The sequence below is a fragment of the Oculina patagonica genome, chromosome 14, assembly GCF_052425735.1.
Source record: "Oculina patagonica isolate OP01 chromosome 14, crgOcupat, whole genome shotgun sequence".
NCBI lineage: Eukaryota > Metazoa > Cnidaria > Anthozoa > Scleractinia > Oculinidae > Oculina > Oculina patagonica.
The window spans coordinates 13,203,498-13,231,382 of record NC_135771.1 but is presented as its reverse complement, the minus strand read 5'-3'; the positions used below and the strand labels follow the sequence as shown (position 1 = coordinate 13,231,382).

At 38.0% G+C, this 27,885-nt stretch overlaps 2 protein-coding genes across 2 annotated transcripts; one reads left to right on the top strand and one right to left on the bottom strand.

The window, feature by feature from the left end:
* Positions 1 to 15,435, bottom strand: LOC144637991 (L-threonine ammonia-lyase-like). The gene is made up of 11 exons (XM_078497084.1): positions 14,983 to 15,435; positions 13,904 to 14,019; positions 13,042 to 13,227; positions 11,959 to 12,014; positions 10,935 to 11,097; positions 9,008 to 9,104; positions 3,235 to 3,310; positions 2,420 to 2,545; positions 1,222 to 1,389; positions 821 to 878; positions 1 to 352 (listed from the first exon to the last, which is right to left on the bottom strand). Exons 1-11 carry the CDS (start codon positions 15,395 to 15,397, stop codon positions 239 to 241), a joined length of 1,575 nt encoding a protein of 524 aa, XP_078353210.1. The 5' UTR covers positions 15,398 to 15,435; the 3' UTR covers positions 1 to 238.
* A 76-nt stretch (positions 15,436 to 15,511) lies between these two features.
* Positions 15,512 to 27,710, top strand: LOC144637998 (L-threonine ammonia-lyase-like). The gene is made up of 12 exons (XM_078497095.1): positions 15,512 to 15,802; positions 18,116 to 18,186; positions 18,272 to 18,317; positions 19,732 to 19,917; positions 20,621 to 20,676; positions 20,914 to 21,076; positions 22,370 to 22,466; positions 22,550 to 22,625; positions 23,552 to 23,677; positions 25,354 to 25,521; positions 26,519 to 26,576; positions 27,267 to 27,710. Exons 1-12 carry the CDS (start codon positions 15,575 to 15,577, stop codon positions 27,405 to 27,407), a joined length of 1,416 nt encoding a protein of 471 aa, XP_078353221.1. The 5' UTR covers positions 15,512 to 15,574; the 3' UTR covers positions 27,408 to 27,710.
* The last annotated feature ends 175 nt before the right edge of the window (positions 27,711 to 27,885 follow it).

Sequence of the window (27,885 nt, the reverse complement as noted above, 5' to 3'; positions counted from 1 at the left end):
TCATGTTTCGTTGTTTTATTACTGTTCAACAAAACCCATGTTTTAAGCACATCAGTTTCTATTTTCTTAACGTTTTTAAGCGGGTAAAATTAAACTAAAATGAAGGTTGTATTCGAGAACTCGTTTTGCACTCCACTTCTTTTTATACGTGACAATTTCACCGGTGACAAATCAGAAGCAGTTTGTCAGCCGTGAAATGGAGCTATATGTCGATATCACTGAATCATTTAGCGACCAATCATGCCATGTTGTTGGTTGCAGAACTCCAAAACGTAACGTGGAAACTCTTATCTAAAAGAGACTTCAACTGACGGGAGTGGTCGCGATCGCTCACTTCCACCATAACTTTTGCCTGTAAGAGAATAGAAAAAGGGCGATGAGAATGAATTGAAAAAATAAAAAACTGAATGAAAATGTGTAAAGGTTTTTAGCTTAAGAACCTCTTTAGGGACACTTTAAATGACTAATGAATTGTCAAAAAATCATCATGGTTTTTGAGGGTCCCATCGGGGTGATCCCATATTCTGAAGGGAATCCCTAAAAGGAACCAGAATGTCGTTTTTGGACTTGGATTGAATTCATTTTCATCCCCAACAGAAAACAATTCTAAAACAAAGTACAGAGAGGACAAATCGATTGTCACATGCAATTTAGATTCCTTCACTCTATGTGGTACCAAACCACGAATTTTTCCTCTGAAAGAGCGGTACATTAATCTCTTCAACTTTTTATGCACAACCCCCCCCCCCCCCCACCCCCTCTCACCCCATCCTTCCTTCCAAGGGATTTGTTTCCAAAACTTACAGAAAAGCGCTGATACCTGTAAACATAATACACTTGGATCATTCCACGCTGGCTCTTGACTGACTTCTTTGACACTGTCGATGCAAAAACGGCGAAATTGAATTCTTAGTATCTAGAACTTGAAGACAATTGACAACTTTCTTTCAATTAATCGGGGAATTCTCCGACGCGACGCTTCCCCTACGAGTGTCTGACTTCGTTACCGGTCGTTTTGGCGTGCTACATATGCTTATTTTGGATTTTTTTATGACTAGTTAGGAATATTGCTACTCTCTCCGGTGCCTTTAGGATGCTAGACCATCTCAGATTACCCCTCCCCCTGGAATTTTGTCAGATTGTCCCGACATTTGCCATTCACAGAAAATTACATCTTTCTTTAAATATATTTTAATTCCAAAACTGAACAGTTTTTCTTACACAGCTCCTGTTGACGTAATCAGCCGCAACAGCGTTGCCATGGTACCTAATCGATCATCGATACGGACCTCAAAACGCACTAGTCTTCCATCCATCGTGAGCCCGCGGGCAATTACCCGTGGAAGAAGCGCGGGTTCCATGTTTCCCTCGCTAAGAACAACTACCACCCTGAAAAAAGTAAAAAGGAGCAACGCATTAACGCCGTGCCGACATTTATGGGGTGAATTATGGGGTGTAACTTATTCTGTGGCAAATAGGAAGGAGGTGGTGTAATAATTAATAAGGATATTTTAACAGGTAGCCCACGTCATAAAAAGGGGTTTACAGTGTCCGGGGCCCTGCATTAAAAAAACAAAAACAAAAAACAGATATGATGAAAATGATTAAAAAGTAAAATATAAAAAAAAATGAAGACTGTAAAAAGTTAAAAATTAAAGAAGTGAACGTGAAAATAAAAACTCACTAAATACTCCTAATATGTCTTTTAAAAGTTAAAATGTCAAAAGTGCTTTTAGCTTCTGAAGTATTTCAGTCATAACAGCTTGATGAATGAATCGGTTTACTATGTAACTGTCACAATGTGGCGCGTCCGTCACAGCTTTTGGTTGCTTCTCGCCTGTTGCAGCTGAGTACCTTGTTTCTCATTTTCTCGCCTTTTGGTGTCACGTGCCTTTATGGCTTGTTATGGCAAGTGTTTGATGATGCGCTCTTGCTGATTGCGAGATGTTTGGTAAAAGTAACGATCAACATTAGAATATTGGGATACCAATTAATCAAAATAAAAGGTCTGTGAACTGAATTTTGGCTCTTACACTACATATTTCTCAGGCAATTTAGAATTATTAGGAAAAATAAGAATTTAAAAATATTTTTTCAGCCTTGATTCACTTTCGCTTCTAAGTCTATTTGCTTAATACTTTAACCTGTTTCAGTGTTATTATGGCACGAAAGAAATCTGATCCATGAGGTGAACAATAAAATAAAAAATATTACACCATAAAAACTATTTTGTACGATTTTCATTTACTCGTTCAGTGAGATGTATCAGAAAACTCAACTCGTGAATAAAATCGTACACGCGTAGTTATCGCGGTAAACCGAAACATTCACTGGAATGATAAAAAATCATTTCACTTGTGGGATATTCACTGTATCCCACGCCAAGAAAAAGCATTGCATATGCAGTATTTATATTTACCGTTTTCCCTTGAGTTCTGGAAGATATCCTCCAACAAGAGCCGCCAGACCAGCTGCCCCATCTGCTTCTAAAATTACTTTCTCGTATTCTAACAATCTGAGCACTGCTAATGCAACATGGTCTTCCCTGAAAAGACAAGACAATTCCAATTTGTTTAAAATAAAGGAGCTATGTCACGTCTCAGAACTGTTCTGAAATAAGTGGTAGGCAAGTTAACAATGGAAAACATAATCTTTAAACATTCAAAGAGAAAAACAATCTTATTTTGTGGATAGAATCAAACTCCGGCTAAAAATATCGATTTTTTTTTTTAAGACGCGTAGAAACAACTAGTACGGTTTAGCCTCAATTTTTCAATTTGCGATCCATTTCCATCCTAGCCATCTGCAGCCAAAGACGCTTGTTAACAGTTTCAGTACTCTAATATAGCAAATTCTCATAAAAATGTGCCATTGTTTTTAGGTTTTGTACGACACAAATGTAAATTTTGGCTTTTGATACATCTGTTAAAATCCGTGACAAAGCCTCTTCCTTAAAGTTACAGTAGAAAAAGAAGACAATGTTCACTGTCAATCTTTTACAGAGTAATTTTGCTAAATGTTTCGTAAACCCGAGCCAAGTCTCCTAGCCAGCTAAAGTGAATCTACGCGGTTGACCACCTATTTATTTGTTTGACCAAGAGGGCATTATCTAAGACCGTCCTCTTTTGGTTGTTTACACGAAACCTTTATTTAGCAAAAACCAAAACAGCGCTCACAAACTACCGACAAAGTAAGTTGAAGGCCGTGTGAAATATGCTGTTTTAGTGGACATACTTTACAGTGACACATTTGTCCATAAGGCTCTCGGCGAGTATCAATGGTGCGTCGCTAATCTCGCTGTATTCCAAATCTACAAGAGAAACAAGTGGACAGTTAGGTTAACGTTAATCGTTGGACTAACCTGTTAAACCGATACAATCCGGTCCAGCACGCACAGTTTTAAGAGTGAGTCCGCACGAGAACCATGCAGGCGAGTCTACAGCGCATCTCACCGATTTCCCTCAAATTTGGCACACTTGTGTAACTTCACTAGTACATTAACCATGTGCAATATTTTGGTTCAATTGTTTATTGTTTTGGAGAAATGTCAATCAAACTGTCAGACAGTGGAAAGTACTTAAATTTGACTTAAAAATATTCACCATGTTTGATCCCCTGCTACATGCTAAATATAAAAAGAAATGATACGAAACTTTTACATAAAACAAATCAAGTCCCGAACAATAGAAAAACGTTCAGTAAACTTGTGTTATTTGCTGCGTTTAGCTGAAAGCAACATTCCAAATCTCCTTATTCAATTCGTATCAAAAAAGTGGGGTTTCAAAAGTCGTTGTTTGTAGACATGCGGCGTTTCTTCAATCGAATTTGAAAGTATCAATAGATTGCCAAGGAAATGGTGTCTCTATTTGTCAAATAAAATCTCTGTTAAGTTTAAGAGGAATTACAGGTTCGCATCAATAAATGGTGTTAACTTCGTGACAATATGCAAATGAGCTCAACACGGAAATCGTGATAAGTTCAGAGTTTGTAAAATATAAACTTAATAGAATGTTGCTATAAGAAGTAAAACATCGTTATGAAGCTTTTTGCATAAAAATACTTTTAAATCGTTAGTAGTTTAAACCACTGGAAGTCGTTGGCTGGTAATAAGCAAATTAAACAAATTCAAACTAACACAAAGGTCATACCGACCTGCTGGTCGTACTGCACCAATTTGAAAGATATCCCCACAAGCAAGCATCATTGCATAAAAGTCATTTCCTTCAAGGGTTTTTGGCATCGCCCTCTTGGTGTGTAAGCTGCATTTTGCCGTATTTGCCAGCACCATAGTAATTTAAGAACAGATGTTATCAAAACAAGTTGGCGGCGATGCATCAAATATAATATCCCCCGATCATGAAAACCGACTTGTTTTAGAATTTGGTCGCGTGTTTTGTTCACATATAAAAAACATGTTTCCACTGCAAAGAAATTATGTAGTCATCGTTTTCATCCAGTAAGAATCTGCGGCACAATTGCAAGTGGTTTTTGGTGCTGTCGTTCTTCGAAGAACACCGACAATAGTTGATTGCGTGACAGACCGACATGTGAATTTTATCTCAAATTTCATGTCTCAAATTTCACTCTGACTCAGATCATATTGCGATTGTCATGGCTTCGTTTATGTGCTTTCAAGAAGGACGTGACATTCAGGGGCCATGGGATATGTATTGAGTCATCTATAAACGATCCAATACGCCACAAATCGCCATGGCTTTAATTTTCCACCTTTTTTAATTTTGAAAATCTGAAATCGAAAAATTAGCCTTTAATACTGACTTACCGTAAATAATCTTATAAACGCCAGGGCTTTTTAATTTAAGGGGTACATGCGGGAGTTTTAAATAAATATGAGGCGTTTAGTAGAAAAGGGGCATTCATTTCACCAGGAGCCCATGATTTCACTCTAACTGTAACGAAACAAATAGACAAACAAGTATGTAAATATGACGCGTAGTTTGCTCCCGGATAAAGATAGGAAACAGATTTCGTGAGTAGGAGACTACTCTAATCTTTTCTAATGCAAAGCCTAAAGATGTCGTTCACAGATTGTTCGATATCGATGTCTTCATCGTCATCGCATCGGGGTAAACCATGTTGGCTAGCTAGCTCCTTTGGTCCCTTCGATGTCCGAGTGAATCAATTAACTAACTAAAGAAAATTGCGTGTTTTTTACTCCATGAAACGTTTACGCGGGGGGGGGGGGGGGAGGGGTGACGGGGGGAACAGGGGTGTCTATTAGACACGGGACGTTTATTAGTAGAGGCCTCCAATACAAATTTTACACCTCAGGGGGAGGCGTTTATTTGAGAGTGGGGCGTTTATTAAATCATTTACAGTATTTCACTCATTAACATTTATTCTAAGGATTGCCTACAGGAAAGATGAAATAGAACAAAAGAGTATGATTATGAGTGTCATTGAAAACGAACTTCCAACAACCTGGTCAAGGCAAAGACGAATCATGAGTTGTAAAAAGGCACGCTGATCTACACTTATACAAACATTTAATTCCGTCGATACGTCGGTCCGTCATTCTAGCTTTAAATTAGGAAATCAGTAGGAGCACTATCAGAGATACAGGTGATTCCAAATTTGTTGAAAATGTTCTGGATCCTTGTTCCCAGGGACTTCGTTCCCCTAAACCAGCGGTTGATAAACGAGTTTAGATATTAAATTTCGTTCCAAGAACTTGCGCATTTTCCGTCAGCCTTGACCGAACTGGGCCGTCCTCTGCCCTCTGGGCCATTTATGGTTCCGGTTTAATTGTGCGCATGCACCGGAGACTTGAGATGGAATGATCCGTTCTCGCTCCCAGAGTCTACGGTCCTTCTGTTCTGCGCCAGGGATCGAGACCTCTGCCGTTAATGTCTGTTAAGGTACGCAACGAATTGAAGGCGGGGTTTGGCTGGGAATGAAAAGGAATGAGGCACCAGCGGAGTGGCCCCGAGGCGAAAGCGGAAACCCGACTGAGAGGTAAGTGCTTGGACGGTTGCTATAGAAAACGGCTCCACATCGAAGCCCTTTGAGTCACACTAGGGCTTTCCACAAGTTGCTCGGCAACTTTTGGCATTTTTTCATGTTTCGAGCAACTTTTTCCCCCTTGGAGCAACTTTTTTCCTCTCGAGCAACTTGTTGCATTTTGAGCAATTTCCAGACCGAAGATTTCCGAAGATTATACGAGTGCTGTTCTAAGGCAAAACGAACGTTTCCGAAGACTTACGACGTTTGCCGAAGATTTTCGAGGGACATCTGAAGACGTTTCAACATTCGGCTCATTCTGTATAAAACATTGCAAAACTCGTCAGCAAACATGACGTCATCAATATCTTCACGATTTTTCCCAGTTAAAGGAATCCTTGTTACTTAACAAATTTTCTCCTTAAGATGTTGTTTAGATACTTCTTTTGCTGTAAAATTGCATAAAACTGCTAACAAATCTTACCATCAAAGGGAAATTTGCATATATTTAGAGAAATTCTCTTGATTAGAAGCAGCGTTTTGAATTTTTTGGAGCAACTTTTGAGCAACTTTTATTATCAGAAGCAACTTTTTTGGATATTTGGAGCAACTTTTTGAGATGTTACGGGCAACTTTTTGGGAAATCTCGAGCAACTTGTGGAAAGCCCTAAGTCGCACTGTCCGAAGCCAGTGGAGAGCACGGATGAAAGAAAGAAGGATATAGTGAAGGCTAGAGCAACGAAAAAGAAACTACTTGCAGCAAGCGAGCAGAATGCAAATATACGCGTCAGCATGACGACATGTCGACAGCGCACGAAAGACATGATCCACGAGGGCGAGGCTGCACCAGACATGAACTAAAACCAGTTTAAATTCGTGCGACTGATCGCAGTGACAAAATGAGTGAAAGCAGCCTTGTCGCAGCGTGTGTGCACTTCTGCGACAAAATATAAACTAACCAATGAGAGAGCTTCATGTATTGAATTCAAAAACTAGTTTACATTCTCCCTCTTCCAAATTTGCTGCAGGTGCACCGAACAAACGCCTTGTTGCAGGGACTTTTTGAAGTAGTACACACGAAGCGATTTGTCGCAGAGAACCTCACTTAAGGTTTATTAGTACTTTATTAGTGTTTTCATTAATTTGAAAGTAATATTGTGTATAAGCTACTTTAAATTTTTCATATATCACATTGATCTGCAATATGGTACGAACAGGAGCTAGAGAGATGGTGGATATAACCCCAGTGTATAAAGATTGAGTAAAGTCCAATTGGGTATGTAATTATACGCGTTATTAACAAAATCGAACTGCGCGGTCGTTCGATTTTGTTAACAAGGCCATTGAAAGACCTTTCAATTGGCATTAATGGTTTTGACATCCACATTATAAATCAAACATTCAGTTAGGGAAGCAACATTATTTTTTGGAGGAGTGGCCAAGTGGGATCAAAAATCCTGAAAAAAAATTGTTTGCAATAGCAAAATGCCCACATAAATTGTTTGAAGACATCAAAAAACATTGTCTGCAGAAAGATGCAGCTGGAAAAATTGTTTGGACAGAGAGCGCCACGGAAAGAAATCGTCTGTACTGTACTATACTACGCTTCGAGTAAAACAATGGTCCATTCCAGCGTTTCGATCGAGCACTGAGGCAAGTCTTGAGAGACTGGGTACTAGTCCAAAACAACATGGCGCCCGGGTGAAAAGTAACTTACCAGGCTTATGAAAATGTGAAGTGCTGAGGCCATCGCTTACGAGAAAAGTGGAAACTAAATCCTTGCAGAATTGTTTGTGAACATTATAACTACCAGGTAGACAGGAGTGAGCGACGTTTTCTCTTTCCAATCTGCACGTGAAGATACGCTTGAATTCGATCGATGATGAACATGTCAAGTGGCTTGTTTACCTTTTCTCACGCTGTAAGTCTGTATTTATGGGCACTAAATAGCCGGATAATTAACATCACGAACCACTTTAGATGCTAAAAGGTTTATTGGATTTATGTAAGCGGTATTTCTCACGTCCTCAGCCGACCTATCCATCATGTTATGAAACTCGTTCTAAAACTTTCAGAACTTTGTTTTTGTTTTGCTCACATGTACCACATTTTTGTACGCTAAAATCATACGTGCCGATTGAACTTAACATACTTTTTTTGACTTTAATTTATTATTTAGTAAATGTTTTACAAAATAATGGCTAATGGAACCATCAGAATAACGCCGCATCGGCGATATTCAAACGTAATTTTACCCTAAAATCTCTATTGTCACGCATTGCCCGAAATACCTTATTTTTAAAATAGGTTTACTACTAAACGTGAGAGCGATGAAAAATCTTGATGATATCATTTAAATTGTACTAGGTGATACTAATTACAGTGGTATTTTTATATGAAAGGCTTCAATTCTTGCAGAGATATTTTGGTCGAAAGATGGGTCAAAATTTAGGTTTTTTTCGGCTCAAAACCGACCATGGGCACGTTGACCACGATATCTTCCACACGTTAAAGAATTTTGCGATAATATTTTACCTACAGCATTATCATCTCAATATGTAGCCCCATGCAAAATATAAAGGAAATCTGAGAGGGTCGATGTAGACTCAAATTTTAATATTGCATGGATTTCATATGGACCCTCTCTTAAAGCAATAAAAAACCCAAAAGGCGACAGCAATGAAAAAGATGCTAAAATACTTGTTAATTGTCTTGCGCAAGGTTTCTAAAAGCAGATTATTCAAACCAGAATTTGCATTAAATTCGAATTCATTTTTATGAGTTATAAAAAAATATTTCTGTACTTAATATTTTTTGCCTTCATTTTATACTTTCGCATCATCGGTACAATTTTCCGTGGAAGTACGAAAATAAGCACTGCATTAATGGACCACTTGCATGGTCTTTACAAGCAAGAATTTTCCGTGTTTTTTTATTGCAAGTGTTTCTAAATAGCACCCGCCTCATCAAAAGAAAAAAGAACAACAGGAAAGGAAAAAAAGAGAAAAAAAAAAACAAACAAGTCAAAGGCTTGTTTATAACTTACCATCCACTGTTGTCAAATCTTTGGATTCCGTTGTCGCCACTGTCTTTCCTTCGTGGATGGTAGCTCTATAATCAAGTTTCTTTTCGCTTCTAACTGCCTGAAAAATTACATTACTAATGGTCACCTCTTTTCTTTGTTTCGATAACTCATTGCTACCTCTATGCTCTTAAAAATTGGGCGCCTGCACCATTTTCATGGGTCTTCAGCATTGGCCAGAAACGATGCCCCTAGCCCTCATAACAATAGAGGGGAAGTTTAAACAAGAACAAATGAAATTAGAGCTTTTAAAATAGTGCAGGTTAACCGTTAAAAATCGGAATAGATATACAGTTTCGTTATCACATCTAAGGTTGCTTATTTATATAGAAGAATCCTGATTTCTCAAACCTGAATAACGATAACTCGAACCTTCAAGGGAGATCGAAAAAGGTTTGAGATATCGGCAGTTCGAGTTAGCGATGGTAATAACTGGAGGGGAATCGGAGAAGGTTCGAGTTTAGCAGGAGGTTTGAGTTATCTGTAATGAAATCGACAACATTATATAAAGTTTTGACTGGAGTCGAGTCTCCACTGCAACTCCGATCCAAGAATCGAAGGCTAAAGCGAATAAAACAAAAACAAATTTTAAGTCAAAAGCAAGCGAAAATTTGTTCGAGAAATCGGAGGTAAAAACTGTAGTGTTTCACTGAGTGGAGCAAATCCAAGGAAAACGACTTTTGGTTTGAGTAATCGGGAGGATCAAAAAAATCGAGGTTTCCAGAAAGCGGGAATCCACTGTATTATATGGGGTCGTAGTTTAGGGATGGACCATTAGAAAAGTGATAGGGTGGGTGGGGAAAATACAAAAAAAAAAATCATGCAAGGGAAAATGCCAAGAAAAAAAATTCGTGCAAAGGGGAAGGCAAAGAAAAAAACTGCAGAAAGAAAGTTCCTATTAATCATTTAAAACATCTGTCATTTTACACTACATACAGACTAGAGTCTCCAGCACTCAACTTCTAGTTTCATTCAAGCAAATTACGTAAAGCCTGGCCTTACGACAAGCAAAACTTTTCTTCCTATACGCCGGTGGTTACAGAAAATTCACTTTCAAGTCTTGCCTTCTGGCTATTGTATAAAAACTTTGACACCAGTAAGACATTCGATATAAATTGCTGTTGACAAGTGTATAGGGTAAAGAAAACAATCAGTATAACATGGCATTTAATAACAGTACGTGGCATTTGATTTTAGCCATTCTTAATATTTTAAAAAAATATATAATGATCAAAGATGGTCATTAAGAGACTGGTCAATAAGAGAGGGGGTAATGTAAGTTTGATCTGCACATAGGGGGTGGGACATCTTAATGATTTAAATTGTTATAGATACAAGAAAATCCACAGTGGTATTCATCAGTAAATTTCTTCACGCGAGCAGTTTTAGATATTTCTAGCGATTTCAGAAATATAAAAATTTCCAAATATAAAATATAAAAATTTCCCAGGGGAGCATGGACTCCCGGACCTCCCTAGATGGCTAGAGATCAATAACATCGGTTTTGGTGGACTCTCTCCAGCCGCCACTTTTTCAATTGCTCCGGCCCACCCCCCAGTACGTTTTGACCAGTCCATAAAGGATTAATTCAATGAATAACAACATTTTTTTGGAAATATTTAAACTATTTAGCAAATCGTAAACAGAGCAACATCTGCCAGAAAGCATGGTTTAAAGTAACAATACATGGTATCCGGTCTAAAAAAACTATTTGTCTAAAAACGAACATGACTAAAACAAAATTCGAGCAGAGGGTTACACCTGCAAAAAAAATTCCTGCACAAGCATTGGGCGTTAAAAAAAATTCATGGAAACGAAAATCCCCCAGCCCCCCAACCATAACTTTTCTAATGATCTATCCTTAAGAAAGTTGAAGTTGAACTGGGCTTACTATTATTTTTATTGAGGGGTATAGCGTTTTAACAGCTACACAAGTTCCAGCCAGCAGAGTCCCTCCCCCCACGGGCACAATTATAGCATCTACTTCTTCCAGCTGGTCTACAATCTCCAATCCCATGGTGCCTTGCCCGCAAACTATATCCGGCTTGTTTTTCCTGAAATTACAAAAAAAAATAATTCAGCATATGAGTTTATCAACAGTCTTATGCAGGATAATACAAGCTGTTGTCAAAAATTTCTCAAGCAGTACATAACAAGCTTATGGTTTTTATTGTTGTTGTTTTCCAGTTTTTTTAATTTTTTACTGGTTGGAGTTTGTTTGTTTTGAGCACTATCTAAGCTATCCACATGCATTCATAAGTGAGATTTGTTGTCTAGTTTCGTTAATACGAGAATGACATCAGGCAGTTTAACTATAAAACATTGCGATAAAATACAAGAAAATTTTGAAACCATCTTGGTTTAAAAAATTTTAAAGAATTTTTAAAAGCGACGACGTTTCGACGTTCGCTATAAACGTCATTATCAAGTCAAAATTAACATGAATAAAATAAGGTGCGACTATAAATGTATAAGAAAATTCCTAAGGGACCGATATAAAAAGTAAAAAGTAAAAAAATGTCACGATGATGTAATAGAGTGATTCGCACGCAGTCACGTAAAGAGTTTGGCGCGAATAGAGTTTTTCTGAGTATTTAGCTCAGGGTTCAATTCCCTAATGAACAACATCTCAAAAATTAAGCAATCAAACTTCGATCTGCACTTTTTCAAAACAGAGAATTGTTTTTCGTCCAAATCAGCCTTTGATAGACCATGTTCCTCCAGGTGCTTCCCGATTGCAGAATATTTGTGCTCGTTGATGCGTTGTGCTCGTTGATGCGCAGGCCGTATAAACTTTTCATTTAAACTTATCAAAAAATTTGCTTAGCCAACATAGAGTAAAGCAAACATAATAATCATGAGGGCGTGAAATGCAACTGTTTTACATAACAAGGAATAACGGAAAATACTCTTACTCATCTATGAATGCGAGTCCGCGTTCTTTCTCAATTTCTATAGCCATTTCCCTTAACTAGACAAATTTAAATACAAAAGAGTATTAAAAAATGACTGTTTAAGAGTAATTATAACATAGCTAGCAAAGACGCGCAATCATGATCCACTAGTGCACGCTGATAGCGTGAGTAAATTGCCTCGCCAGAATTTTTTTCTCACGTGCGTTTTTGGCACGGGTTTTGATGTACATTTAACCCACCCATAAATTTTTGCGCGCGCTCATTAGACAAAACGCATCACGTGGTACAAAATCGGACGACGGATATCAGCAATTATTGTTCAACAGATGCGTGCGCTGCCCATATATGGTCAAAATGTTAGCGTTATCTGTCATCCGTACATAACAGATATCCTGCGATATTCGTAGGTTGCTAAGATTCGTCCGAAATCTTGTAAAGCGCTGCATAGTTACTGTTTCGTTGACAATTTGTTGAATAATAAAACAATTATCCTGCTCAATCTTGCGGAATATCGTCTGATTTTAGCCAACGCGGCCTACGGCCTCGTCGGCTAAGTATCAGGCGATATTCCGCGCGGTTTCGCAGGATAACTGTTAAATATACCCTGTCCGATTTGATATCCGACGCCCGATTTTTTAGGCAAGCACGAAACAAACGAATGAAGTCACCTTCAAGCTGTTTAAAGAGCATGTCAAAACTTAATAATCGGCAATATTTTTAGCTCTTTACGTGTTATATAATAGGAGATATTAGCTTTCAAAACCTGCAAAATTTCTGGATGGCAAAAACGCTAATGAGCCCGTATATTCTTTGTAAAATATTGAGTTTCAAACCCGCGTCACAGAAAAAAAGTATTTAATACATAGGGCTCAAATTTATAGCAAAAGTTAATCGTCCCATGTTCTTTCAGTGTTCAGAATTGATATTTTTGTAGCTCGACCAGAAACTGAAGCGCTTACGCTTATGAGCCAAAATATTGTGAAAAAGGATTTCCCAATGACATACTGAGCTCAGTCAAAGAAGAAGATTTTTCAAATTTCTACTCAGAAAGCAACAAAGCAAGGATAAATGGTTTTTGTTTACCTCTCCTTCGTCCAGACCGCTGACCATGGTATCAGCATTATATTTTTCGCACATCCTGATCTTGACAGGACTCGTGTTCTCCGGTAGAAGAACAGAAACAGGAATCCCGAGGGAGCTCCCTTGGAAGGCCAGCGCTACAGCATAGTTCCCAGATGAAGTGGTGACTGCTCCAAGATTCTTTTGACTCTGTAAGTCAGGTGAAAAACAGTGTAACCTTTAGAGAACTATAACAGACGTGATCACAGGCGTGACGTATATATGGCCTTGTTGTTGAATTTGAATGGGCCCTTTGAAGCTCACGCTCACATGGTACAAAATCCGCCACGCCTGAGGGCAAGGTGTGCTCTGGGACATTCAGAACAATGGTTGAAGCCGCTTTGTTTTGAATGTCCCAACGCGTAGCTTGCCCTCCAGCGAGGTGTTATTTTGCACCATATGACCGTTAGCTTTTAAGGGCCCATTCAAGAACCAGTTTTACAAAAGTCGATTACGACTTATCCTGCTCTGTAGTTAAAAATGTTGGTAAAAAAAAATAAAAGAAATACTTTCTTATAACATACAAAATGTAATTTAAAATTGACATGCACTTATCCTAGATTAGTTTAATCTTACTTTAAACAACCACATCAAGAACTAACAACTTAGGATGTATAAAGAATTTGTTATATTTGGGATGCTGTCATTTTTGTTAGAACCTTAGGCTTGTCGAAGATTTTTTTGTGGCCAGGAATCCAGCCTGTTTTATTACCTGTCCAACGGCCGCTTTCATTCAGTCAAATCCCGCATAGGTTCCATCGTTTCCAGCTCATCGCAGCAGAATCCCTGATCTGAGTCATTTGTAATGAATAATGTATGCCCTTACCTGATGTAGTCGGAGTAACGCATAGCGAGCTCCTCTGTCGTGAAAACTTCCTGAAGGGTTTTGATACTCTCTTTTGAAATACACATCAATTTCGTCTATCTCGGGAATAGAGGACGCTCTCTAAGAACAGAAAATGTGTAATTTAAAACTAAAAGATTGATGGTTAGATTAATCGATTGTTGATTGATTTGATTGATTGATTGATTTGATTGATTGATTGATTGATTGATTGATTGATTGATTGATTGATTCATTCATTCATTCATTCATTCATTCATTCATTCATTCATTCATTAATTCATTCGTTCGTTGAGTGACAGTCTGTCTGACCCCAGCGCCGAAATTGGAATGCTTGGAATTCGGGCAAAAAGCCTAGAGAAAAATAGAAAATAAGCCGACAAATCTCAACATTACGCTCAAAACGAATTACATCAACAGAAAAAGTATTGGAAATACAGCTTTGTGGTTCAAAAGTCTAATTATAACTGATTTCTCATGCTTTTACATAACTTTCAAGTAAGGGAAAACAATGTAAATTGGCTGCCCAAAAATTCGTTAATTTTTGCTGAACTCAGGAATATATGAATAAATAAAATATTTCTGAAGAAATAGGATACAGGGCATTGACATCTTCGGGAAACACCACGAAATTAAGTAAACAACTATCGTTTCCTTAAAGCAAGCAGGCAAGTAAAGGTTTGTACATAACTATTTCAATGGACATTTTGTTGTCCATTTTATATGCCTCTTTATTCGGCTTTCAATATATGTCATTATTTTTTTCGGGCAATTGGGTCTACGCCCCCCCCCCCCTCTCCCCCCCCCCTCCCCCCCCAGGTCCGAAGGTGCCCGTACGCGTATGTGCATAACTACAGTTTATCCAAAAATTAGTATCGTTGATAATTTGTTGAATAACAAAGCAATCAATTTTCTCAAACATTCGAAATACCGTCGTGTGATAAAAATCAGCCTACAGCCTCACCTACTAAATATCGGGCTATACCTCACAAAATTTCTATCTAGTTTGTACTAGGGTCTAAGAATTTTACCACGAGGCTGGGAATATTTTGGTTATTTACTTGCCTCACACGCTGTTCTGGGAACACCTTCACGAATCCAAAACGCGGCGGTCACAATTTCTGAAAGCGATGTCACAGCATTCTTCTTCACTCGTTCAACATGACTGGCCCATAACTTATCCACCTTCCATTCCTTAACTCGTTCCTTTGCTTTTCTGTATTTCTCTCTTAGCTCGCTTAAATTTGGTTTTCTGAAAGCAGATCTATTGCCGCTTCCTAAGATAGAGTGTCGTTTCCCAGATGTATGCGGTTTAAAGCTAGTTTCGGAGCTAGTTTTGGATTGTTCTGTTGATTTCGGCGTTGAATTGTCCAAGATTGGATCCAGCGAAAAATGGAGAGTTTCGTCGAATGAAGCGCTTGGTTCATTATCTGTGTTTTTAACTTCCGACAATATTGCATCAATTTCTGGTTCCATGTTTTTGAAGCTATCACTTGGCTTATTTGAAAATCTTAGTTTTGACGTCATCGCTGACGAAACAATATAAAAGTGATTACGTCATAAATTAAATTAATTCTGATGTTTCGCGTCTTCGATTTTGAAGTAAGAAGACGACTTCTATGAGTATAATAAACGAAATATTTGATTTATAAGATGGAATCGCAATCGAAGATAGCCTGGAAAACGCGTGAGCCGTACGATGAATCTTTAAACCCATTCGCTGAACCGCGCACTTCAATCGCCTTCTCGGAGGAACTCAGAAATAAGTTGAAACAAATGGGCTTCGGTGGCGATACGAGCAAACCTGTTGGTATAGAGTTTGATGACATTGTAGCAGCCTCCTTTCGCATTCGGAAGGGAGTTGGGAAGACACCATGCGAGGTAATTTTAAATAAAATATAAAAATAGGAATTTTTACCTGTATATATTACGCAGCATCATAACATTCTTCAAGAACGCTTTTGTTTCAAAAGCTAAGCGTGCGCGCGCTAATTTTGGTTTTAGAAATCAAGTCATACTATCCGAAGGCGTACTTTCTAAAGATACGTAGACTTTTATTAAGCACTAGCCAAACGGTAACGCAAGTGGACACAAGTAGTAGCAAGTTGTCAAAAGAGCCATTTCAATGCTACTGCGCGCGCTGCAATTCAGTATTTGGGGTAAACAGCAAGACTTGCGTCGACTTGCGTTGGATGGCCAAACGGTGAAAAGCTTGCATCGACTTGCGTGAAAACGGTGAGGGTAAAAGGCGGAATGAGTTTGCGGAATGGCATGTGGCATGAGTTGCGGAATGGCATAATTATGCGAAATGTAATTTACGCGGAATGATTCATTGACATAAATTATATACTAAAAACTGCGCCAAATTTTAAAAGAGAAGCCGCCTTGTTAAATACTGCTGGCTCAAACAATCAAGGACTGAGCAGTATGGACGAGGAAACTTCCTTTATAGAACATCGTTGTAAAGATCATTTCACAGTTCAAATCACCAATTTACGCCGAACAGAAGGAGATAAATTATTTTCGCTATTTGCCGTGACGCTTCCGAGGACTTGAATTATCGACTAGATGGCGTTGGCTGAGTACAGTCTATTTGCCTCAAAACACAGAACGATATTCGTTCTAAAGGTGCGTACTTCAAGGCAAGACACACAACTGTCAAGTTCAACCCATTTGAAGAGAAGTTTTTAAAAAGACAACGCATTTAAATAAATGAAAGCAAGTGACGTGTTGTTAGTCGCCCGCGAAATAATGTGTGACCGTGTCACTGCCTTGTTCCAGGAATCGTTTCTTTCTAAATCAAAACTTGCTAGGGGTGGGAAAAAGCTAGTGGTTTCATTGGAGGCAACTACTTTTGGTATATTTCTAGCTTTTTATTACAGCGATGAAAAGATCGTGACACGGCTTCTCCGCTGGTGTGACACTATTTACACCGCAGTGGATTTTATCGATGCGCGTCTCGTGATCTTTGCGGTAAAATAAAATGTATGTTTAGCGAATGATTTTCTTTTCCTAAGAGAAAGCCAAGTATTCACAACAAGTAGGCAGTGATAATTACTCGCCGGATTCCTTATCTGCCTTATCGGTAAATCTGCAATGCGAGCTAGATTTGAAATACGATAGCTTGTTTTTACCGTGCAGTGACTATAGTCACCATATGGAAGTTTCGCTCTACTCGATCGGCTGCCGCTTTTTTAAGTTAATGTTCAAGTCTTCCACTGAGTTTATATAGTCTTCATAATGGGAGGCGAAAAGCTAGTCTCCTTCGCAGCCCGGCACTCGAGCCGAACCGGGAGCGTTGCGTCATTTCAGCCCGAGCGGCTGCGAAGGAGACTAACGAAAAGCAAGGCTAGTAGACTTTTAATGAAACAAATATGCCGTAGTGTTCGTAATCTCTCTGCTTTGTACCCTCTACTTACTGATCATGAGGCTGAGATGATATCCGCCAAAACTGGACTTTCTGTTTCGATGTTTTGTTTAACTTATACAGAATAAATAACCGCTACATGAATATTAATACAAAGATGTATCCGAGGCATTTTTCGGTTCGTATAAAGATCTACGGTCGCATGCTTTTCCGTCGCTGTTTTTATCTTTTGACTAAAAGCGATAAACCGTTCACAGAATGGGAAATCCTTAGCATTGGGGAAACACTGGCCGCCGAAATATTTTTCGTATCTTCAATCGATGTCATCATTAAGCCCGCAGTATTTAATAAAGCGGCTGCTCTTTAAAAATTGGCGCGCTCTTCAGTAAAATTTATGTCAATGAGTCATTCCGCGTAATTTACATTTCGCATAATTATGCCATTCCGCAAGTCATGCCACATGCCATTCCGCAAACTCATTCCGCCTTTTACCCTCACCGGCGTGAAAATTATAAGATTTCGTCCAAAGTGAACACATATGCCCTCTTTTCTACAAAGTAACGCGGCGATTGCAATACTGAAACTTCCTTTCGCTTACTAATCATTCGGTGTACCTAGAGCAGACTTTTATTGGTTTCTCTTTTTACAAGGTACTTTTCTCACTGGAACAAATGTATAGTTTCTTTATGATTTCTCAAAGTCTTGAATCATGATAATATTTATTTTAGTGGCAAATCGAGCTATTATTTTCAGTGAGCTCTGTCCATCTTTATTAGAGTGAAATAAAGTTTTGAAAATCGCCATAATACGTATATTTTTTACTACAGAAATGTGCTATTCCAGAATTGAGTACCATGGAGGTATTTTTCAAGAAAGAAAATTTGCATCCGTCAGGGAGGTAAGAAAATATTGATAAATGATAAACAAATCTTTTGTAACTTTTGTGAACTATTCAATTTACTAATTATCAATTTTATTTTCAGTTTTAAAGAAAGAGGGGCAATAAATTTCTTGTTACTCTTATCTGAAGTAAGTGAAACTTTAAAAAGGTTTATAGTTTTGTTTGCCTTGAATACCGATGTTACTGAGCTAGTCTAAAGGGGCTAGGTCACAGTATTTTAGGTAATTCTATTTATTTTCGTTAATTAAGAGCTGTAAACTTCAAATTGGCAGAGCAAAAGTCTTTAATTGGCAAAATCACGGCCACAACAACAAGGATGATATTCGAGCATTTTAAATGACACTTTCATACAAATTGAGATAAACTTGAAAATGTCGGGCCGACGTTTTTCAAGATTACCCGAACGCAATCCGTTTTAATCTTCTCCAATTTTGCCCATCCATGCTTCTTTTTGGCTTTTCTGTGTTTCTTTTGAGTTATTCTACAGTGTTAAGTCGTTTTTATGATATTTCAGTTAATTCTATGACCAGTTGGCCAGTGCCGAAGTTACGTAGAATTGCGTGACATAGCCCCTTTAATGCCTGATGAATATGGGGAAAATGACCGACATTCAAAATAGCGCCGTATACTACGCAGGAAATACAGCGTCATTGTTTCACAGCTGCATCAGTTATGTATAGCTAATCACATGATTTCGAGTGCAATTTGGGATAAATCAGCACGAGTAAATTTTTCAAAGGCTAACGAAATTGCAAGAGCTCGAAGGGCGACTGAATGTTTTTTTTGCCATGTAAATCGACGGTGATTTAAAACAAAATGGTCATGTGACAAAATCCAAAAGTATGATTGGGTAAATCGCTGCGTAACCGCAGACAGCCGGGAAAAAAATTGAACTCAGTTCAACTTTTTTAAAAACACTCGCGATCGCTTCGTGCGTATACGTCCCTCTAACGTACGTAAATACCAAGAATAAAACGTGGCATTGGAAATTGGACAACGTTAGTTCGACGCACGTAATCGCGCGTGTAAAATTTCATTTTTACGTACGTTTACAATTTTTACGTTCGTAAAAGTGCGTCAACAAAAACGCGACAGTGGAAATCCACCTTTAGAAATGGTCCGTAACCGTAACGCCAACTTTGTAGACATATCTTATGTTTGACAATGTCAGATACCATTTGATTTAATAAGGTAAAGCCAAAACAAGAAACAAAACAAAAATTAAAAAAATAATAAAATAAAATAAATAATAAGGTAAAGCCGCCACATCTTGAATACATTTACCGTATTATGCCGATTTTTTTGAACCTTCGATTTCTCAAACCCTCCGATATAACTCGAACCAAAAGTCGTTTCTTTTGGATTTGCTTCACTCTGACGAACATTGCATATTTACCCCAGATTTCTCAAACTCCCGATTTCTTACACGTAAGCCATTTTTTCGTTTCCCGCGGAGGTTCGAAAAATCGAGAGTTCACTGTATAAATGTTTTAATTTCCGCACTCTCTCAACCCCAACCCCACATTTTTTCCACCACTCTAGGATCAAAAGGACCGCGGAGTCATCACCGCAACACCAGGGAATCACGGTATAGCTCTCGCGTTTCACGGGCAAGCCCTAGGGATTCCTGTTCACGTGATCTTGCCAGAACATTCGCATTTGATCAAACAAACCATGTGCAAGAAATTTGGCGCCAAAGTCATCATCAAGGGCAGTAACCAATGGGAGGCAAGTAAAATTTAAAATCACTCGCTTTGTAGTGACTTGATAACGCAGGAATAAATTAAAAAAAAATAGTCTTCCACAAGTCGTGCTAAAATACGGTGACAAACCTGCCAATATTGGCAAAAATATATTCTATGTCGCACTAATTGACATTACATTTATTTTTTATTGTTGTTTCAGTACATCACCAAGTGTAAAAAACACCCAAATTTGGGGAAATAAGATTTGGTAAATTCCATGGAAAATAATGCAAAATTATTGGTTACTTCGAGCCATATACATTGATTTGACTACTAGCCCAAATGCTAATTAAATCCAATAGTTGTTAGTTGGTTTAATCAAATTTTTGGAGAAACCTCTAAAAGGTAGTAGAATCTCGTTTTGTGAGCGTGGCTAAAATTTATTCCACCCGGTCAGTTCAAAAAGAAAAGTTAACTAATGTAAGGACGATTACTTCGATTTCTGTGACAAATAGCTCCTGTAATATGCTTTTCCCACCTGTAAATCTAAGGTAACGGTGGTCATTTTAGACATAAAAATTCTAACCACGAATATCATGAAATCTCTAATTGGTCTGACAATCACCCCCGTCGTTGTTTTATGGGATCCCTTCCTCCCTCTTCCGGAAAGAACTGTTTAATTTGCTACACCTTTGGATTACAGTTAATCAATATGTTTCATAGAAAAATAATTTGTGATATTTCAGGCAAAGGAATTTGCTACCAGCATGGCAACAGAGAAGCGTCTTGCTTACATTGATGGGTTAGTATAAGCTGTCAATAAACCAATTTTCCTTACTGGTTCTGCTATAGTTCTTGTACTTCCAACTGGAAAATCTAGTATTATATTAGTTCTAGTGCACCTTTTTTTCGTTTGTGTCGGTTGACGTACTGACTGACTGACTTCTTGACTGACTGACCGACTGACCGACTGTCCGACATACTGACCATTTGAGCAAATTTTAATTGTAGTTTACTTGAAATGCGATTAAATCAACAGGTCGGATCATCCCCACGTGATCATTGGGCAAGGCACCATGGGATTAGAAATCATCGATCAAGTTCAGAATTTGGACGCAGTCATTCTTCCCGTGGGGGGAGGGGGTCTGCTGGCTGGAGTGGCTCTTGCTGTTAAGACAGTATATCCGAATATTCAAATCATTGTGAGTTTGTAGAATTTTCATACTCTCTATGCGTATAATAAAATACATTTACGCGTATTTTTAGACATAACTTACTGATTCGAGTAGATGTCGTATTTTTTAAGGAATTTGTAGTAGATAACACTGTTATAAAAAGAAAACTCGTAAAAGTGACCTTCAGGTAGTTTTGCAGATTTAGTTGCAATAGAGACCGAACGCTGTCACACAAAACCATGCAGTTATTTTTTTAAAATAAGCACTCGTTACATCATGATTAGCCATTTATAAGTTAAAAATTGAATTGTTAACTATACGTAATGACTTTTCCCCATGTGTTAAGAGTTTCTCTCCCCAGTTCTTCACAGCCCTTTTGTATGTCTAAAATTCCATACCAATCAGGAGGAGAATGGTCTAACCGAACTGGTTAGACCACCAAAACCAAACTTCGACCCAGATTTGGACTTCGATCACATTCGCTCTCTAACATCTGGACCCTGTTTCGTATTTGTGTTAAGGGATTTTGTCACGGATTTTTACAGATTTTGCAACAGCCAAAATGTATATTTATGTCGTAGGAAACCAAAAAAATAATGGTCCATTTTTATTAATAATTGCTATATTAGATCATTGAAACTGTTAACAAGTGTCTTTCGCTTAGGATGGCTAGGATGGAAATGAATAAAAACTTGAAAAATTAAGGCTGAGCTTTTCAAGTTGTTTCCGCGCGTCTTCCAAAAACTCGACATTTATAGCCACAGTTTGATTTCACTCCGCAAATAAGGGTTATACATTCCTTTAGGTGTACAAAGAGAATGTTTTCCATGGGTTAGGTTGCCTACAATTAATACCATTTTACCATTAATTATTACAACTAATTAAATTAAGACCAAAACTCCGCAAAATCCTACGTGTCGTTGTTCCTTTAAGTTGTATTAGATTACACTAACACTTGCATGTTTCAGTTTAAAAAAGTTACAAGAAAATTTTATGAGTACAATATACAAACAAATACCTAATATAAAAAACAATTTTATATATTAATATGTATATTTAATAATTAAAAAATATTACTCAAAAGCAAACGGTTTGGAACTATTAATTAAAAATTCAGAAACGTTAAAGGAAAGCTGCATAATTAAATGTGTATTTAGTCGAATAATACAAGTAATTTTGATATCGCTTCACTGTTTTAAAACTCATAAATAGCTTTTTTAAACCATCTGATACAAGAAGCCAAAATACACTAAAGAAACTGAAAATGACAGTAGGTTCACAATTGCGCATTGCAATGTTATTTTATGTTCTGTTTTTCAGGGAGTTGAATCTCAGACGTGTGCTAGTTTTCAGCCTGCAATGGACGCTGGGCAACCTACCAAGGTCAACGTTGACCACCGTACTACTCTAACAGATGGTAAGATGAACGGATTCTTCGTGTTTTTCCCAAGTAATTTCCAAAACTTCACACTGATCTTGTTTGGATTCTATTGTGTCTAGCGCTTAGCGTGCCGGAGGTTGGAAAGAACGCTTTTCATATCGCGAGAGGACTTGTAGACAAGTTAGTTGCTGTCAGGTAAAAAAAAATATATCTAGATACAATAAAAAAATAAGGCTTAACCGTGACGTGGGCTCAATTTTATATATAACCAAGTATTTGATTCACTAGTTTTGAGATCGTGTAAGTGTCTATAATAACTGAAATTTTCCCAAATAACTAGACAATAAGTATTAACCCTTAATATGCTTAAATTTCTCCAAAAAAACAGGGTTTTTTAACCGTTAATCGATTTTCTTGGCTCTACGGTCCTAAATTTCTCTACACTTTGCTAGAAATGCACTTTCTGACACTGCAGTAGGATTTTGACGCAATTTCCATGTAAAAATGTACAACATTTTACTTGACGCATGCGCATTAGCCAATTTTTTTTTTTTTTTTTTTGGCTGAACCGTTCCGATTTTTTTTCCTTGCTCCTTTCCTTTTCGTTTTTCTCTGCTTTCTTATTCTCTTTATCTTTTACTCTGTGCACCCCTTCTACTGGCCTGAAAAGTTTTGATCTTAATTAATGGAAAACCCTGGAAAGGAGACCATGATCAAGTACGTGTATATTGGGCTGTTTTAGCACCAATTTTACACCAAAAACTAATCACGTCTTTTTCGATTAACTCTGTCAGAATGCAGTCAATAGTCAAGACGGACAGTCCTGTGGAAAGATCTATCCAAACTCTATAAGTTGCACGTCACAAAAATCTGCTGACGTGTAAATTGGTGACGTCATAAGTGGTTGAATAGCCTTTCCTCCAAATCCCGGAATAATCCGTACTTAGCATGTTAAGGGTTAAAAGAAAGATATTATGAGCAATATGGAGAATTTGCAATAAAACGTTAAAACTAAAGCTAAGGAATTTCCAGTGAGTAAACTACGTCACAAGTCTTTACCAGCCCCCACCTTATGCGAATACATAGCGGCTAACAAAACAAAAAACTTTGTATTTCTGTAGCGAGGACCATATTGGTTTGGCCGTCTTGAAACTAGTTGAAAGTGAGCGAACCGTGGTTGAAGGATCTGGCGCAGCTGGTGTCGCTGCGTTGCTTGGAGGATATTTACCAGAGCTTCAAGGAAAACGGTGAGTGAGAGCTTCTTCATACAGAAAGAACAACAATACTCAGTGAAAACCTGTTAATAGAATCACCGTATAATTTGGTAATAATTACTGACCCTCCTAAAATCCCATTGCTCTCTCTCTGTTATACATCACCTTTTGCAGCCATGAACCAATACATCAGTGTGGAAGTGACTGAAATGGTCGATGTAATCATGAGAGCAAAAGATAGGGTTTTGGGAGGGTAAAACAAAACATTCCCAATAATTATAATAGATAATTACTTCGGCCCATAGCATTTTTAGGTATATTGCAGACATTATTGTACCCAGTGATGCTGTGAGCCGAAGTAATTATTTTTTTGTTAAATAATAACAGGAGTACCCGTGGACTCCTGTTTGCAATACAGAGAACACACTAACGCAATTATTGCAGCTTTCTCTATTTGCTTTTATTAATTATCTTATCGGGCATTTTGAATGAACTGGACCCAAATAGAGTTAGAACTCGGATTAACAAGATGGTCAGATTATATTAAAGGAATTTTCAGTTTTAAAAATTTTTAAGGTGGTGTCAATAATACAAGAAGTGTCGGTCAGTCAAGAATCAGTCAATCAATCAATCAATCAATCGATCGATCGATCAACCCATTATATCATTTTTAAATGATTAAAATCATTGATTTAATGACGACTCTTTACTTAACAATTATTCCATGAGCCCGCGTTGGTTACGAGGTGGTAAATAGCCAACGAGGCGCGAAGCGCCGAGTTGGCTATAACGACTAGTATCCAACAAGGGCGAATGGAATAATTGTTTTATTAAATTCTTCTCAAGTTTAAATCGACTGGAATTTCATTTTGATGTAAACGAAGTGATAGTATGAGAAGGCGCGAAAATTTCTGGCGCGGTGTTCACTTCTTGAGTTGAATGAAACATACGAGGAAAGCGAGCGAGAGAGTTTTCTTCCCAAGATTTTCCTCCAACAATCCCCTCTAAAGTCGTCTAAATATCCTGGAAATTGTGAGAACAGTTAAGATTTACGAGAAGATCCGAAGCAAAAAGCTTTTCTGGAAACTACAAGTCTTGTGCAAGTCGAACGAAGCAAGTGTTTACATTGCACTTCTTTACGGCTCCGCGGCTGTCATCAAGACTGCTATATTATTTGAAGCGAAACTGAACTCAAAGTGGAACAGGCTTATTGAAGTATAAAAGGACAAAACCAAGATTGAAAGGTAACAAACTTTACTGAAGTGCTGAGCCTAGTTTTATGACGTACACTGAATGAAACTGTGTCAGTTTGCCGTTCTCTAGTTTCGTAAATTATTTGCTGCTTTTTTACTTTAATCAATCGCTGTTGTTGTGCATTTAAAAGTATTATTAATTAAACTTTTCGCATCTATCCTTTTGTTTTGCATAGTTAAATTTACTATGGCATTTCTGTGGTTTTTGTAGGCACCGCTAGTTATTTCTTGTTCATAAAGCTCGCCAAATTTGCATATAAGATCAAACATAGGTATATGAGCTGATAACCGGGATTCAGTAAACCAATCAGAAAGCTAGAAATGCAATATCCGAGGTTGAGAATTTTTTTCGCTTTTTTTTCTGGGCAGACAGGGGAAAGGAGCGAATTTCAGTGCACTTTCTGGTATTGCACTTATAATATGTAATCCAGCGGTAACTTATCCCTCTATCTTTAGAGTTATCGTGCCTCTCTGTGGTGGAAACGTCGACCCATCAGTCCTGGGCTCTTGTATAGAAAAAGGTCTGGCGCTAGATGGGAGACTGGTACGATTTGTAATCACTGTTGATGAACAATCTGGAGGACTGGCGGGACTTATTGCTTTATTGGCTTCCGTAAGCGCACGGTAAGTTATTTCGGCTCCTTGTGGAGAAGTATTTTCCTTTCGCACTTCAGTTGAAGGAACGGATCTCTTTCTTAACATAGGGGGTGAGGAGGTTGACGCTTTACTCTCGCAGTGTCTTTCATTGAGTATAAATGGGTACTACCAGATTTGGAGGGATGGCAACCCATTGACAAATATGTTGGGCGGTCAGTTCCATGTAATAGAGTAACAACACTTCTAGTGAATTCATAATGCAGAAATTGCGATAGGCTTCGGCTGCGTGGGCCATTTGTTCCGTGAGTAGACTTCGCGCTTCTTTATCTATCGGACCCGAGTGTTAAACCACAGAACGGCCACACTGCATTCCCTACGAACTAAAATCACTTACAAACCTGATGGTGAGACAACGTAACATGTTGTCATTTTTGCTCTGTACCTGAAGAAGTTACTGTCAAACAATATTTCATTTGATAAGCGCTCATGTGGGTTAGTTCCCTGCCAGCATAGCGACTTAGGCTCTTTCAAAGACAAAATCGAGTAACATCAGAAAGCCGCTTTGCTAGCAGGGCAAGTTAGGGGGGGGGGGGGAATTTGGGCAAAATTAAAAAAAAAAAAAAAAAAATTCCCCCCCCCCCCAAAAAATAATGGTCCGTCCCAGGTGCAGTGGCACTTCAATCGCTGTTCCATGTTGACAGGTCTTATCCAGGTTTAGGTAGCATGAATCAACTACGAGTATTGCTACTCCCCAGGCCTAGATGCAAGTGAGTTACCCCAACGCCAGGTTCAGCCTCTCCTCATCCCCACCAGCCTCTATACTAATTGGCCATCTAGTTCACCAGTACCACCTTTTCTTGCCTGGGTGAAGATATGTAGGTACCCTCGTCTTGCTCAGAAACACAACACAGCTTTACCCCGAACAGGACTCTGTTTGGCCCAGAGTCCAACGCACAAACAGTTCCATTACAACACAGTAGCAGAGCTACAGGCCACTAAAATAATGTATGCTTGTTTTTGTTAGGATCCGAGACATGACTCAAGAACGTGTACTGCTCGACAACAGCATTTCCACTATGAAGGTAAATTTTACAATTATTTTGCCTTGTGTTTACAAACACTCTAGGCTAATCATGGATATCATGATTGTATTTTTTTGGGAAATGAATTGGTGACAGAAAAAGGGATTGATGCAGTCTTATCCTGAAATATGGAGTTTATTATTATCCATTAGCTTTTATCATGTTTATTTGTTTAAAGACTGTTCTAGAGAGGATACAAGTACTAATCAAAAGGGAAATTATCTTCAAGGAGAGAGGCGAGGATTGTCAAACAACTTTACGTTTCAAAATTAGGTTAGGCTTATCATTGCCTTTGAAAAAAGTGCCATGTGTATGTAACAAAACCAAGTGGTAAAATGCTCTTAACATAACGATATGATAAACAAAAACAAGCTCATCGTCATCAATATAAACATCGAAGTCTCTACACATACTTACTGCATCGAAATTAAGGGTAAGACAAGTACTACAGTACATTGGGGGAAGGGGTTAATATCAGAAACATTTTTTGCCAATCTAAAAATAATTTCAGTAGCGGATTAGGGTCTCTCTGAGGGATGGGGGGATTTTGGGAGGGAACCCTTATTTTAAAGGAAGAGGGGGCTTAGTTTAAGAATCTCATATTACCCTACATCTCGTTTCAACTCTACAAACTTTCTCTTTTCTTTCTGTCTAAGAATGATAAATGGCTTTTCTTGTTTTGTTACACAGTGTAATGTCTTGGTTGAAGTGAGGGATTTCAGACATGCTCAGACCGTAAAGTCGACGCTAGAGTGTGCCTACAATGATGTGATATGGAACGCGCGAACGACAGAAAATAGCATACATAACATTTGTGATGACCTTTCATAATCACTTCTGATTATGATAACAATTATATCAAATAAAGTCTTAGGCGTTTTAACATATACATTGCTAAGCAAGGCCTGTGGAATATGGCAAGGATACTGTTAGATCTAGAAATAATAATATCTAAATATGTTATCGTTTTGATTATAAGAAGACAGTTGGGTTTAAACGGAGAAAAAGAAGAAAGGTCATTTAGATTCTAAAGTCGATATTCTGGCTCGGTAAACGTTTATAGCTGGATAATAGAAGGATTTCATCCCTAAGAGCAGAAGTCTGTAAATATAGAGAATCGAAAACCAGTGACAATATTTTTTTTTTAATTTCAACAAAAATTCCTTTTGTGGATGATATGGGAATTATGATCACTCTTGGAAACCACGTTGGTTGAGGAAAGGGGAAAGACTAAATCCACATTACCTTTACCGTTAATGTTTCTTTAAGACTAAATTAATTTTAACATATTTGAAAGTCAAAAGGAAAT

Bases quoted from the DNA above. Each gene is read 5' to 3' on its own strand.
- LOC144637998 (XM_078497095.1), top strand. From the start codon at position 15,575: ATGGAATCGCAATCGAAGATAGCCTGGAAAACGCGTGAGCCGTACGAT. The intron at 18,187-18,271 runs GTAAGAAAATAT...TTTTATTTTCAG, and splicing joins AATTTGCATCCGTCAGGGAG to TTTTAAAGAAAGAGGGGCAA. The intron at 22,467-22,549 runs GTAAGATGAACG...TATTGTGTCTAG, and splicing joins CCGTACTACTCTAACAGATG to CGCTTAGCGTGCCGGAGGTT.
- LOC144637991 (XM_078497084.1), bottom strand. From the start codon at position 15,397: ATGGAACCAGAAATTGATGCAATATTGTCGGAAGTTAAAAACACAGAT. The intron at 14,020-14,982 runs GTAAATAACCAA...GTTCTTAGAGAG, and splicing joins CAGAACAGCGTGTGAGGCAA to CGTCCTCTATTCCCGAGATA. The intron at 3,311-9,007 runs GTAAGTTATAAA...TTTCTCTTGTAG, and splicing joins AGATTTGACAACAGTGGATG to ATTTGGAATACAGCGAGATT.